The 14,601-nt window shown below is 45.6% G+C and overlaps 1 protein-coding gene across 2 annotated transcripts in view; it reads right to left on the bottom strand.

Annotated features, from left to right (window-relative positions):
• The window catches only part of PHF12 (PHD finger protein 12), a 375,664-nt gene that overhangs the window by 238,913 nt on the left and 122,150 nt on the right, over nucleotides 1-14,601 (bottom strand). The window contains exon 4 of one of the 2 annotated variants that reach the window (XM_086955134.1): nucleotides 10,432-10,855. In XM_086955134.1, the coding sequence (XP_086811260.1) occupies nucleotides 10,432-10,855 (424 nt within the window). The remainder of the gene's footprint in view (nucleotides 1-10,431; nucleotides 10,856-14,601) is intronic. The other variant, XM_086955135.1, reaches the window with a different exon arrangement.

Below are 14,601 nucleotides of genomic sequence, written 5' to 3'. Positions count from 1 at the left end.
TTCAATGGTCTGTTCCAATTTTAGTAAGAACGAAGTTGTTGGAACCTCCGTACCCTGGGGGATTGGCCTCTGTGTTTCCCTAGGTGTCACAGTTGCATTCAGACCCTTGCCTGTGCCTGTGCTCTTAGGAGAGGAGGATGCGACAGCCTCGCTTGTCCTCCCAGAGTCTAAGTCCACGTTCGCCCCCAGAGTTGGCCTATCGTGAATGTCGGCAGTGATCCTAATCGGGCTCTTTGTCCTGGCCTCAGGCTGAAAGCAAGCTTTAAGGCTCCCAGGCAGGGGTGGGGAAATCATATCGCCCGACGCCCGAACCATGTTGATTTTTAACACGGGCAAGAAGATGCAATGTTTATTTTGCCCGTCGGACATGCAGACTATAAATCGCGTACATTATACAGGCTGTGGACACTTTGGGGCTCACAGCCAATCAGAAAGGCTGGCGGGGAGCTGCAGACGCTTTTGAGGCCTCTGATTGGCTAGCAGCCCATGACTGGGCTCTAGCCAGTGATTGGCTGGGGGACTGAAACTTCAGTTTTAATAAGCGGAAGTCGCAGCAATCGGGTGTCTTGCTTCCTCAAGATCAATGGGGTGGACGTGCAGAACCTGTCTCCATTTTAACCGAAGAGGATTGCACAAATATCTCGCTGATGGTGGTGTGACCTGGAACTGGGGTGAGGAGGCAGGGGGGCAGTAATGTTGCCAGGCTAATGCCAAGTGAGCTTGCGGCATCAGGGGTTTAGGAATACAGTTAACTTTATCCTTGTTGCTCGCGAAGGGAAGAGGCAATGCAAACATCCTGCTGAGAGCTCAGTGCATTGCAGTCAAAATAACAGCATGACGGGAGTGCCCAGTTAAGATTCCACAAGCGAAAACAGAGCGCTAACTTGGGGTTTGGAGCGGACTGATTTTTAAGTGGAGCTCACCAATGCAGCAACGCATATTATTCTACATGTGGCGTTAAAGAATTGTACTGGGGCGTAATTACATTTAAATTTCCCGCGCTCAGTATAACCAAAGGATAGCATTAGAGCAAACGAGCAAAATGTTTGTTTTAGCCTGCATTGCCTTTGAAAGCTGGTGGATTTTAAAAGTGTTGGGCGGATATATGATTTGTTTTAATTTTCTTTATAAGAGTGCGACAGAAGCTGCTATCCGTTACCTGCAAAGTGCCTGATCCAAGTCGTCTACTTTTTGCCGGTGAACCGTGAGCTGCTGTGTGCTGTTACATAATATGTAAAGACAAAGAGATGTTGAAATTTCAGTGTCCCGAATCCATCATTACTGCAGACACTCATTCATTGGTGGTCTAGAGTTTGCGCATCACATTGCACACAATGTGACATGAGTTAACAGTATAAGTCGGTCTCATTCTCTCTCTTTAGCCTTATTTTTCTTTCATGCGCCCATGTTTCACGCTCTCTTTCCTGCTATTTTTCAGGAGCGTGTGCCCGTGTAACAACATTGTTAAATAACTGCTTGGTTTGTGAGTGCTTCATCCAGCCACATGCTGCAAGCGCCTCGGTCCGGTCTCTTTCTCCCCAAAGCCCCTCCTAAGATGTTTCTCGCACCTCATTACTTGCACTTTAACTGTATGGGTCAAACCACAACAGTTCAATCAGAGGACGCCTGGCACCCTCCCTCTTTGGCACATGACATGTTGCGAGTTGTCTGCTTTCTTCCAGGAGGCCACAAAGAAAAGCATTTCCCGCTAGTGCTCTAACGTCAGATGTAACTATTGTGTGTATTTACAAGCTACGACGTAACTGGTGGAATTGATAGAATTGAAAATCGGCCAATTACCCCTAAAACTCACCTGGCACAGAATTTCCTGCATGTTGGCTGCACAGGAGGCATGCAGAGTTTTGAAGAGACACCCCAGCACTCTGTAGTAGCGTGTCCATGAGCTCCTAGTCACGAATCTTATCGCAGCAGCCGAATTCCGGTACTTTATCATGTTGAAATTTACTCCTTTCACTCTTGTAACCTGCGCACCTTAGTTCTATTCTGCTCTAAAACGACCCCTCTCTCACTCCCTACTGCTCAGACTGTTTGTCATAAACTAACTGAAAAATATCAACACGAACTGCACATCCAGTAATGCCCGACTAACTACTAGTCCTTGCAACCTCTTCACAGACTCCACGCACACAATTCGGTTTTTGCTAAAGTACCTCAAGTTAGGGTGTTCCTGCTGTTATAAAAATGTTCTCTGTAATCCTTCCTGTTGCTCCAGGGAGTTAAGTTAGACTATATCAACTACTGAACATGCAATAAAGATACCAACAACTCCACACTTCCTTGCACTAATACACGCTCACGTGTAGTAAGTCTCTCTGTGTCTCACTCTCTTTCTCTCTCTATCTGTGTCTCTCCACATCAAACCTTCAAACTAGCATACTGGCTGTGGAGCCTGAGGCAGGCATTTTGCAAACAGATCACTGAAGAAAAACTCAGCCTGCTGATCTAACCCACTGGGATCGAAGCAGAGGTGATGCAGGTGTCTCTTTACCTTGTATGTGGTAGCAGGTTCAAAAGCCAACCAAACTACCATACTCGTATCTATCTATGGCACGTAGGTTACAAACATATCACTGCAGCAGACTTTTGACCTCCTTAACAGTTCTTCTATCGGTAATGGAGGCTGTATTCAGAAATTAAGGGACACTACCCCTGCGGCTCCTGCAGTGTCTGCCCCTTTACGAGCGTCATTAAGTCCATCGAATTAACAGAGACGTTCACGTGGGAAATTCGCAGCCATACCAACTGCAACTCTTCCAATTGCATTTACTTGCTCAAGTGCCCTTGTGGACTACAATATGTGGGCATGACCACTCGACCGGTGAAAATTCGCATATCGGAACATAGAAGCAACTTCCGATGTAAGAAAACCAACACCAAGATGTGCCGGCACTTTTTAGAACACAACCACACTGCTGACTCCCTAAGATGGCTCATCCTTGAGATCCCTAATAACAAATCCAAACAGAATTTATTTCACAAGGAACAGAGGTGGATACACAGGTTGTCCTCAGACAGACGGGGACTCAATGAGGACATTCCGTGGAGTAGTCTATGATTCTAATGATATAACAACCTGCCTAGTACTGAGAGTCCACAGCATAGGCTTAATAAACCAACCTGCCTAATACTGAGAGTCCACAGCATTGGTTTTATTATCAGACCCTTGCCTTGTATCCATGACTGAACCTCCTCATGACCCCATCAAATTGTATTTTGAAATAATCATTAATATGATTATTAGGACTGGATCAAAAACGAAGTGCCTTTTAATACACAAAGACACTTAATAGTCATGCTCCATCGAGAAACTTGAATAAATAATAAACGAATAGATAAGGCATTAAAATCAATACTCACTAAACATGATTCACCCCTATATACATATAACTAAACATTCACACAACTGAATATTGACCCGTTCTAAGATGGCCCCCATGCTAACACTGCGAGTCATGTGACATGTGAGGCGAGTAGGTCACGCCCCAAACAAACATTAAAAATCACCGGAACACCGTGACTCGTCACTATCCCGGTAGAGATGGGTAGGCACAGCAGCCCTGACCAAGGCCTCGAGCAGTAAGTAACTTTCACTTGCGACTCCCCAGCTACAGGGGGACTTTTTTAAAATGCTTCCAAGGACCCGCTTTTGTTGATTGCAGCACAGGGCTTTAGTTAATTGCAGCGCGCCCTTTTTGTTGCATTAACGGAACTGACCTGATCACAATGGAGGTCGGGAACACTCTGACGCTGATACAAGTGAGCCATAATCAGGGCAGTTTTGTTTCTTTGAAAGCGCTTGGGGTGTGGCAGGTGAACGGAACAGACCTGACAAAATATGGGGGTCAGGCACAGTCACCACGAGTTACTGAAGTGTGTACAAGACCTCACTGAATGTCGATTTACATGCCGTTATTTAGTTTCAATACCTGACTTCTACCCAAGCACTGAGAGCTTTAGGATTTAATTAAAACTCCCCCTTTATATTTCATTTTGCTCCGTTTTTGAACCTGGTTGCTCCTTAGCTGTCACCACACAGGTTACCATACAGGTTGCACAATACTACTAACCTTTCTAATGGATGAACGGACACCCTAGTTTTGGCAACATGAATGTGATCACTTAGTAGTGTGAAACAGAGGATTTGGGCCAACATGATGAGTATGATTCATGAGGCGCGTGCTCGCCCTTTTTTATATGACACCTAGAGAACCAGACTATTTCTTGAAATTAATAGGCATTTAAGGACGACTGACAATGCGAATTGATGTGTACTTGTCTCCCTTATAGCCATTAAACCCCTTTTGGTTCTCCCCCTTGAAGTCATACCTACCGGGTACTGTTGACACCCGTACTCCTTGACCTTTAGGTGAGTAACAGAGTACCCCTTTGTAGGTTTGTGAATCAGTAACTATGAATAAACTGCTGCTGCTTTTAATTTTAATTAAAACTTCTGTTTTTTATTAATTTTACCCTTGAATGTTGTGATACGTGGTATTGTGATTATAGTCAATACTAGCTGGTCACTGTGCACAATATGTCACTGCCACAGAGTCACTTTTTCCACTTAAACCACAGCGTGTTCACGGTCAAAAAGGGCACTTGTTGTCTCTGTATTTCGGTAATTCTCTCTTTTGTCTCCTCTAGGCAAGAGCAGTCCAATGCAGGTAGTACAACAGGAAGTTAAATGTATTATTGGTTGACACTTTACTAGGTCATTCCTTTGCGATAGATGTATATTATTAGGTCCTGAAGAATCGCAGCATAATTGCATTAGCGAGAAACATGTCGACCTCACGATACGAATTGTAGTCCTAGATCGTGATACGGAATCCTAATTTCTGGCGATCATAGGCTACCCACTGTTTTTAACATATAGCATGGGAACCACCAGAATAAATTGATCTCCGGTACCTCGTGCTGTATTTTAAATCACCTCCCTACACTATCCATTCTCTCCCTGGCCCCTCACTTGCACTTCACCTACAGGCTGTTGGAAAAAAGATCTCCGATAAAGAGCCCCTCTATGAGGTGAGCCCGTAGGGCATTGCACCGCCTGCCCTACGAGGAGCAACCGCCAATGATGAAGCATGACACTCGCAAGAGTGTGTGAGGCCATTAATTCCAACAAATTGGATACCCAGGGTAGCCCTCCACAGAGCACTACCCTTTCTTTTTCTCCCCTTTATTGACCGTACCCTTCTTCTTCCTCAGGAACAGCCGAGTCCGTTTTTGTTAGACACTGTATTCAGAAATTGTCACAGTTTGTCTGTGATATGATCAGATTTTCTCAAGCTCTATTTAGGCTAAGAGCCCTCAATTCTTGGTTCCGTTAGAGGTACATGAAGAATGTGTAGACTGTTCTACCCCCTATTAACGTCTCTGACCACATGCACGGGCCAAAATCCCTCTCGATGTCTGAACTTGTTCTCCACATTCTTTTTTATTCGGACTACAGAAATTTTGGGGGTTTCTCAGGGTCAAAACCCAGATTGATACTGGTTCAGTGTCACTACTAGGTGGCATTAAAATCCTACAAGACAGGCCACACGGATACAGAGCTGTTTCATTGAATGTGAGCAGAACCTGCCCCTTCCACCTCCGGTGACCAGAACCTCTTTCAGCAGAGACCCAGTGTGCAGGCATCTCACAGCCTCCACCTCTACCTCTACCCCAGGTAGTCAAGGGCTGACTCAGCTCTTTGACAGTTTGAGTTCAGTGGCCTACAAGACGGCTGCCTGTGGCTAGCATCAGAAGTCTGCAGCAAAACTTGCACTGCCACCAGTGCATAGGGATGCATGTGTAGTCTGCACATGTGGGTGCCTGTGTCTAGGATGGTCTGGGATGGTCTGTCAGAGATTCTTGCATGCTGTACTAAATGTTTATGGTCAGGTCGGTGCATGAACTAATCGAGGTTTCATAATGTCCCATACTGCATTTCTCACTGATCAACATAGTTTTCATTTCAATTAAAGCTATCCAGTATTATACACGTAGTTACCTGGAGGTGAAAGACCACAAAAGGTTAGAAAATATTTAGTTTTTTTAGCCACTGCTTTGACCCTGCCCCCAGACCCACTCCAGCCTTGCACACTGTGCCTGCTACCACCACTGCACTCACACTGCCCTCAGAATACAGTATTCAGGACTTGCTGCATGGGTGTGACATGAAATGTTGAGTGATTGCAGTTGCTCACTAGTCCCTGTCACAGTGATGCTCAGCTCTCCACTTCTAGATTTACTGTCTTTTCTTAACACTCCTTCCCTGTGAAACTAATGCTTGCTTTTCAGCTGCGTGACTGCTACATGTCCTATACATCTGAAGGAGACAAACTCGAACATCCATTGCTGACCTGCAGCTCTTCAGGTTAGGGAAGCTTACTCTAATGAAGCCATTACTAATTGCAATAGACAACCCTGTACAGCTACTGCCAGTGCCGCATATGGTCTTTGTGTGGGAGAAGAATGTGGAGATGTAGCAGTGAGTGCATAATAATATAATCACATCACACCTGCCTCTTGTGTATTGGATACTGCCTCAGTGAACCAGAGCGCATCTGCTACGTGATTTTGCTGCCCCATGAACTCTTCGTAGCCTCTGCCAAGAAGTGCAGTTTTTCCCATCCACACGTTTATCAGCTCATCACATCTGAGGATTTTTGAAGTTGGACAGCTATGAGATAGCTCTATAATGGAGAACACCTTTCTGTCCTACAGGTTCAAATTTCGACAGTCTGGACTGTACCAAAAACACTTCAAGAAATGCAGTCTGCCCTTTGCCGTTAGGTACTATTTCTCTACATATGAAAATGTGTTACATGCAAAATAGTTGATAATTGGGTGCAGCGCACACTGACATATCTGTACACATGCTGTACAGTCAGCCAGAACAACAGTTGCATTTAAGAGTGCATGACCATGCACTGCATAATTGGACTTTCCCTTGAAATATATATTGCACCGTATGTTGCACGGGTTGCAGTGCGGGGTCTCTCTGTGCAGACCTACCATAGTGATTTATGGAGTAGGTGGGACAAGCAGCTACCTTCCCAGGACAAGTAGATCTTTGTAACATTTTGTCCCCTAGCCAAGTAGATTTTTGAAAAATTTCCGCACCCCTGCCAGGTGACTCGAAGTTAGCAGACTCGCAGGAGTAAGAGTCCCCTGGGGCAAGATGGATCTTTGGGATCCCCGGTATGGCATTGGTTGCGGGATCTTGTGACGTTTCATAAAGGTGAGGGGCAGTTTGAGGCCTGAGAGAATTGAGTGATAAGGCCTTGGGGAGGGAATTGCCAGTGTCCAGGTCCTGGGATTTTTGGGTACTTATGCTTCTGGTTAACCTTCTTTGTGCTAGACTCTCAGGGTTCACTTCCAGCTCATCCTCCGTGCAGGATTTAGTCTTCCTCAGCGTCATCTCTTTTTGCGCCGTTTGCTGGGGCTAGGCTTGATTCTGCCTGATTGTGCTGGGGGGGGAGGGGATACAAGTACTAGTGCTGATGTGGGCCCCTGTGTTGAGCTGTGTTTTTTGTTTTGAGGGCTCGGAGGGGGGGGGGGGGGGGGGGGGGACGTAGGGGTTAGCAAGCGGTGCACACGAGGGGGGCTGCAAGCTGGAGACCTAGTCTACCAACCCCTCAGACCGCGCCCTCTGGCTCCTACTTAGCGGCGACCTCTAACGGCTGCCGCGCTTGCCTCCACCTCTTACCTCTTGTCTCCCGCGTCGACAGATGCACAGATGCACAGGCTGGTCTCAGTGGCTCCTGCGACTCCCGCCGCCTCTGGGGTAGCCCTGGCTGCTACTGTTACCTGGGCTGCTGAGTGTTCCCGCGGCTTCTGGAATGCTCCTGCCGCTGTAGGGAACCTTGCTGCAGTCCTCCTCCGCTTTCCAGACTGGCCCTGAGCTGACCAAGAGCTCTCGTGGCCCCTGCCGCTGCTGCAAAGGCTGCGAGTTCTGGCAGCCACCTGCGGTCGCGCTCCCGCGCTCTGCTCTGCACGGGGAGGGGGGGCAGGGAACAGCCAAGCCACCAGCCTGTAAGCCGCTCGCACCGGGGGAGAGGCCGGAGAGACCGGGAAGGGTCAAAAATCCGTGGCGCTGCATGTCCAACACGCCGTCTCACTCGCGTTCTCCAACGCTCTGCTGCCAAACCAACAAACAGCAGGTGGGTCCCAAATTGCAGGTTGCAGAGGGGGGGCTCGATGTTCCGCTAGTGGGTTCCCAACCCCGGTGGCAGGTGGCTGGCAGAGGTGCACTCGGGGAGAATTTATCTTACTCGCTAAAGCCAGAGTTCTGTGAAGCTGCGAGGCTATGAGGCTAAAGACGCCCCAAGATGCTGAGGCGCCGATAATTCTGTGCTACGCTGTTTATGCAGGTTGGCCTTGTTTACCTTGTGGTGTTTAAATCGGCAGATGGAGACGAGTGGGAAGCCGAGGGCCGGCCGCCCGACCGGCAGCCTGCTTTCCTTTCCCTTTCCCACTACGGTGGCTCTCCGCTTCTCTTCCCTCTGTGGCAGCAGCACTGCACTCGCCTCGAGGCACTCGAGGCAATGGCGTTCTGGCGTTCTCTCAATTCTGCTCTCTGGCTCCCTCTAGCGTCCAAGCCCTCGAGAAGACTGGAATTGAGATGTAGCTTTTGATGTGGAACTACTGACAGTTCTAAAAGTGTCGTGAACCACGGTTGACGAGCCCAAATGGGCTGTAGTCTTTATTATTTAAGTTCCTGGAGCGAGTGGTAATCGTGCATAATCTACAGATAGGCTGTTATGTACGAGGCTGTAGGTGCGACGGGGGCTGGGATTGTAGTTGGGGGGAGTTTCACATTTGACATATTTAATCTGTATTGCTCTTATTTTCTCCTTGAATTTATTAGTGAAGAGTCAAAGTCATGATGTTGAATATTGATCATGCAGACTTCTCTGGGTTACGGAGCTCTGCTCCAAACGTGTTATTTGATAAATAAAATTGGTTTACATTTTTTTTCTTTTTTTAAATAGTGATACAAGACTCAGAACTGGGAATTAAGTGGACATTTACAGGGGGGATCTTGCAATGCATGGCGTGCTTAACAACTCTACCTCTCTACAAGCAGGTGTCTTCTGCACAATGAGCGATGTGTAGAATTTGAAGCATCAACGAGAAGCCCAACTACCATTAGAAAGAGGTCTGAGAGAAAATAGCCTACCAATGAACATGGATAAAACTCGGATTGGGTCTTCCCAAGAAGTATTCATTGCAGGCATTCATATGCGCGCGGTATGTATTTAAAGTGGGACAACAGGGAGGAAAACAGTAAACACTTAGTCATAAAATGTAAAACATTGGTTACATTTAATACTTCCATCATGTTCATTATTTAACACTAATCTGAAAATCACGCACACATTCGATTTAGGGTCAGGGTCCGTATGTTTGCTGTAGAGCAGAAAAGCGTTTCAGCAGTTACAAGTGATTCAATTCTATTCTTTACTTGCTGGCCAACCGGTTAATGAGTAGGTGCTCCATTTTATGCTGGCCCTCACTTGGGGAGCAAGGGGATAAAGAAATGATCAATGGAGAGAAAGAAGAAACCGGGATTGGGGTGGGTGGGAGGAGACTGAACAAGTGAAAACACAAGCATTTGTTAAGAGTGCTCAAAGATAAAGAAAAAAGTAGCTTCTAAAACGGGAGCAGTTGATGCAAACAAGTACTTGGCCATGCTCTGGGGGAGGGTCAAACACAGGAAGAGGCATGACAAATGTATGCCATGGACAAATGGAAACGAGAGATATGAGAGCGACATTGGAGCAAACAAATGGTACACCTAGGAGCAGGCTGAAGCCCACTGAATTGTACATATGTCTCTTCGAGACAGAGCAAGAGCTGTCTAGCCAAGACCTAAAAAGTAGGGAAAAACCTTCAGGCCACCAAAACTTCTTCAATGGAAGGCCATCAGTAAATCCCTGACAGTCAAACCAAACTACGTGCTTTTCATGAAAGACTTTCAGACATTTCAGAAAGCAATTTGTAAACTAGCAAGTCACAGCACTCTACACACCACCACTCCTCAACCACCCTTCCCTTTGGAGTCTGGAGGTCAAAGTTTCATTAGTATACAACATCAACAAAGAACAATAATACACATCAATTCAACCATACTTCAATAAGTGCCCTGAAGCGGCTGGAGGAAAAAAAAAATTTGGATCCCATAAAACAGAAAAGTAAGTAAAAGATGACCTTTTTACTAGTGAGTGCGCTTTCTAGTGAGTGCTGTTTAGTTTTGTTAACATTCTCTTCTTCATAACGTAAGCTCTGAAGTAAGGCAGTCTGCAGTCAAACATATCACAAGGGAGCACTGGAACATATGTCAGCACTGCATGGAACACAGCTGTGGCAAGTTTGTGGCACATTTAAATGCTATGGTGAGAGTGCTAACCATCTTACCTGTATATGGATGTCCTCTAGCTAACAGTCTCTCACCTGGAAGTGCTGTGGTACAAGTCAGTTCATTTGGGAGCTGAAACTGGGTGGGATTCCGTTCCATTGCAGCAGCAATGAGCAGTTCGAACGGTCGCTTCAGCTGTGGAGTCCCAAAGTCTGAGTCAAGCACAGATGTGTCATCGTCCACATCGATTAAGTCCTCATCAACCTCATTCTGTTCAGAGTTTTGGGTTTCAGTGCTGGCACTGGAGGTTGGTGTGCCAGGCCGGCTTCCTCTGCGTTCTAAAATCCTGGCCTGGGTGAAAGCTCGGATACTGCCAGACATGCGATCGCAGTAATCCATATCGCTGGTTGGTGAGGTGGTTCTCCTTCCAGACCTGTCCATCAATCCATTGACGTGGCCAAGTTCCCTCTTCCGTTCTCTCTTCTGCTCAACACACCAAAGAAATTAAAAAAAAAAAGAACATATTAACACAAATACCCCCATGTGTATAAATCAAGAATAAATCGGGAAATGATGCAGCAGCCCATCACGAATCAAATAGAAGGGCTTAAGGTGGTAAACATTTTGTGCGTTTTTTCACAATTCCTTAACAACCCAAAAGATTCAAGATTATGTTTAACTTTAGTGGATAACTGCTTTAAGATACATCACAAGAACATGCAGCAAGTGCATACAACCACAGTGTTTTTCAAAACTGTGAAAATCACTGACTAAGTTTAAGAATGGCTTACAATGTAAACATGCCAGTTTTGATCTTCAAATTTAGCTCTTTTAAAAACTTCTTCGGCCTAAACATAAAAGTGAAAGAGGTCATTGAATGCTTGTATTCATTTTTCGACTCCTCAAACCATGATTGTACATATGGTCTCTGTGATGAAGCAGTACAAAGAAAAATATTCATTGGTACTAGCAATAAATTAATGGATGGGGAGACGTACGACCTAGCATTGGTACTAAAGAATGCATAAACCCTCTTATATTAAAGGAGATTGAGAGTCCTTTTTTGGTCAAATAATGAGACCTAGGCCATCGGTATAGTCAGTTTCAATGTGTAGAAAATGCTATTTAATTGAAGGTGTACATTGTAGATGACTGATGAGGTTTTTGACAGTGGGGAAGTACTAGAATAAATCTCTGCCTGTTACTCAAGCTTTTTGTCAGAAGCAAGCTAGCATATTGTCTTCTCACATATTCGGCGATCTCCCTACATGTACATCTATGTTACACCAAACCTCAAAGCATAAATGCAGAGAATGATCTGAAGACTACTGAAAACATAGGTGAAGTGATCAGGGTTTTTTTCTTCAAAAACTTGCACACAATAACAATCTTGATATAGTAAGTATAGTTGACCAACACAGGTATCCCATCACAGGATTTCAGAAAGAAATCTACACATAGAATATGGAAAGTTGTGTGGTTTATTTGCAAGGCGGATTACCCTCACCTTAATATTATTCACAGGTCTTCCCAACTGATTATCTTTTGCCTCTGCTGATTAGAAGGAGACATGAAACCTTGGCTACTTTACTTCTAAATGGAGCGTTCTTGCCCCCAAATGCAGGAACGCAGGGACTGTCCCATTCAATGATGCATTGAGAGACTGCTTAAATACGATTGAGAACACAAAGTTTACACACTTGAATTAGTGATCCCACAAGATGAAGACAAGCAGAAAATGAGAATGCATAGAGAGCAACCAGTACTTTAGGATGCAAAATAGATTAGAAGAGCTGAGGTAATAACGAAGCTACTCCACAAAACAAGAAAGCTCAACACCAATAGTTCTAAGTGCTACAATGCGACTACGTATCAGCAAAGTCTAGTTCATCCAAATCAACATTTTTCTTCAAGAGGTCTCAGCTGTCTCGAAAGGAGCTTTCACTTTGAACAAGTGAGACTTCACGCTGGCAGCTGCAGCAGTCTTGGCCAGGAAATCAAGTACACTAAAAACATTCTGAGGGACATAACCAGAACAAAACAATGCTACCCACACAAAGTCTACATACACCCTCTGTTAGTCTTGCGTTATCCCGTTCAGAATAGCAAACACTCTCCCTTTCATTATTTCAAGTTCCACAGCAATAGTATCAAAATGCATAATGGTCAAGCCTATGCATTAAGAATTGAAAACAAATCAGTTTGTAGTGTGTCCAGCGTAAATGTATATATTTGAGAATTTTGAAAAGTTTCTCCATTTCACATTCTGCCGCTAGCTATCTATGTGGACAGTGCATTAAAAAACTGCTTTATTGACAAAGCAGTCCCAGACATGGTCTAGCAGGCCTCCATCCCTGGGAGTGCCAGCCATTCCCAATGGAGTCACAAATTGCGACAGTCCAGTCTCATTAATATGTATGAGGCATGCAATTTGCGACCTAATTGGGAATCGCAAACAGTGTCTCTGACACTGTTGTACATTGATATTTGCGACTCGCAAATTAATGCAATTTGCGAGTCGCAAACATCAATGGCCGTACATCTGACCCATAATCAAGCCGCAGATTCCTTACCTTAGAATTTACTAGGCGTCAAGCTGGATTCGGAAGACGTTTGTGTGAGCCATACCCTTGTGCACCGGTAGGTGGCGTCTATCACCTTTGCACGACTGTCATATGCACCAGAAGTGACGTCCGTGTCACCTATGAAGGTGCCACCTCTGTACTTTTCACAACTTTCCACGCCAGGAGAGCGGAGCCATGAAGTGCACGGACAGAGGTGTGTTTAAAATAACCAGGGCACTGAAAGGAAATCGGTCCTGACCCTGAAAACCTGTCCGGAGCATGGGGAAAAAGGGTGGGTCAGTAAGAAATCTGTGGCAAGATTATGTCTACCAGATAAAGCGTTATCGAAGGTGAGTAACCTGTCCATCTGATACTGCCATCTAACCGAAGAATAGATACCCCAGCAATACCACCCAATAGGAGGGACTACAGACAAGTTTAGACCAGGAAGTCCTGCAGTACAAAGCAGCCAAAAAGGCCATTCCTGTGGACTTCACTGCCCAGGAAATAATGTTTAGTGAATGTGTGCAGTGATGCCCCTGTTGCTGCCTGATAAATGTCAAGGACTGTAACACGACGTTGCAAGGCTGTTGTCGCAGCTTAGATCTGATGTAATGAGCTCTTAAGCCTTCAGGGGGCTATTTCTTGGCCACAACGTAGCAAATTTTGATGCAGAGGACGACCCATCGCAAGATGGTCCTCTTCTGCACCCCATGGCCTTTCTTTGATAGCAACGTACCGTACCTCAAGAAGAGTTGATCTTCCACCTGGAACTCTTTAGTGCAGTCAAGGTAGAATGACAATGCTCTTTTTGGGTCCAGATGGTAGAGTTACACCTACTCTTTAGAGGGGTGTGGAGGAGCATAGAAAGTGGGCAAGGTGACTGACTGTCCCACGTGGAATACTGTTACCCCTTTCGGTTGGAGGCCTTAGCGCGAAGCACCAACTTATCAGGGAAGATGGTAAGGTAAGGAGGCTTGGATAACAGAGTCTGCATTTCGCTCACCCTACTGACAGAAGTTATTGCCAAACAAGCTATTTTGTTGGAAAGCATCTAGAGGGGCAGGTGTGCAGAAGTTCGAATGGAACGCACATCAGAAAGGTGAGAATCAAATTAAAGGTCTCACTGAGGCATGATGAACGGTGCAGGTGGCAACATATGTACAAGTTCCTTAAGAAATCTTTTTAAAATAGGGAATTTAAATAAAGAGCACTGATATGGCAGCATCAAGAAAGCAGACAAGGCTGAAAGGTACCCTTTAAGAGTGCCCAGAGCAGAGCCGTGCTGGGCAAAGGTCAAAATAAAGAAGAGGACTTGAGAGAAGGAAGCAGAATGAGGATCAATAGACCGGTCTGTACAATATTTTACAAATATCTGCCACCTGCAGGCGTACACAGTCTTGGTAGAGGGACGCCTGGCTGCTAAAATCACATCATAGACTTCAGGAGGAAGATCGAATGCTGCCAACTGCCGCCACTCAATCTCTATGCAAGAAGGCATAGAGTTGATAGGTTCCGGTGGAGGATCCTCCGCTGCTGCTGTGACAGAAGATCCTCTTGTTGGGGCAGCCTGATTGGAGGATCAATGATCAGTTGGAGAAGCTCAGGACACTAAAATCTCAGTGCCCAGTCTGGAGCAAGAAGAATGACTTGGGCCCGGTCGCT

Source organism: Lissotriton vulgaris, chromosome 2_1, assembly GCF_964263255.1.
Source record: "Lissotriton vulgaris chromosome 2_1, aLisVul1.2, whole genome shotgun sequence".
NCBI classification, from domain to species: domain Eukaryota; kingdom Metazoa; phylum Chordata; class Amphibia; order Caudata; family Salamandridae; genus Lissotriton; species Lissotriton vulgaris.
Note: the sequence above shows the minus strand (reverse complement) of the source record. Positions and strands in the feature narration are given on the sequence as shown.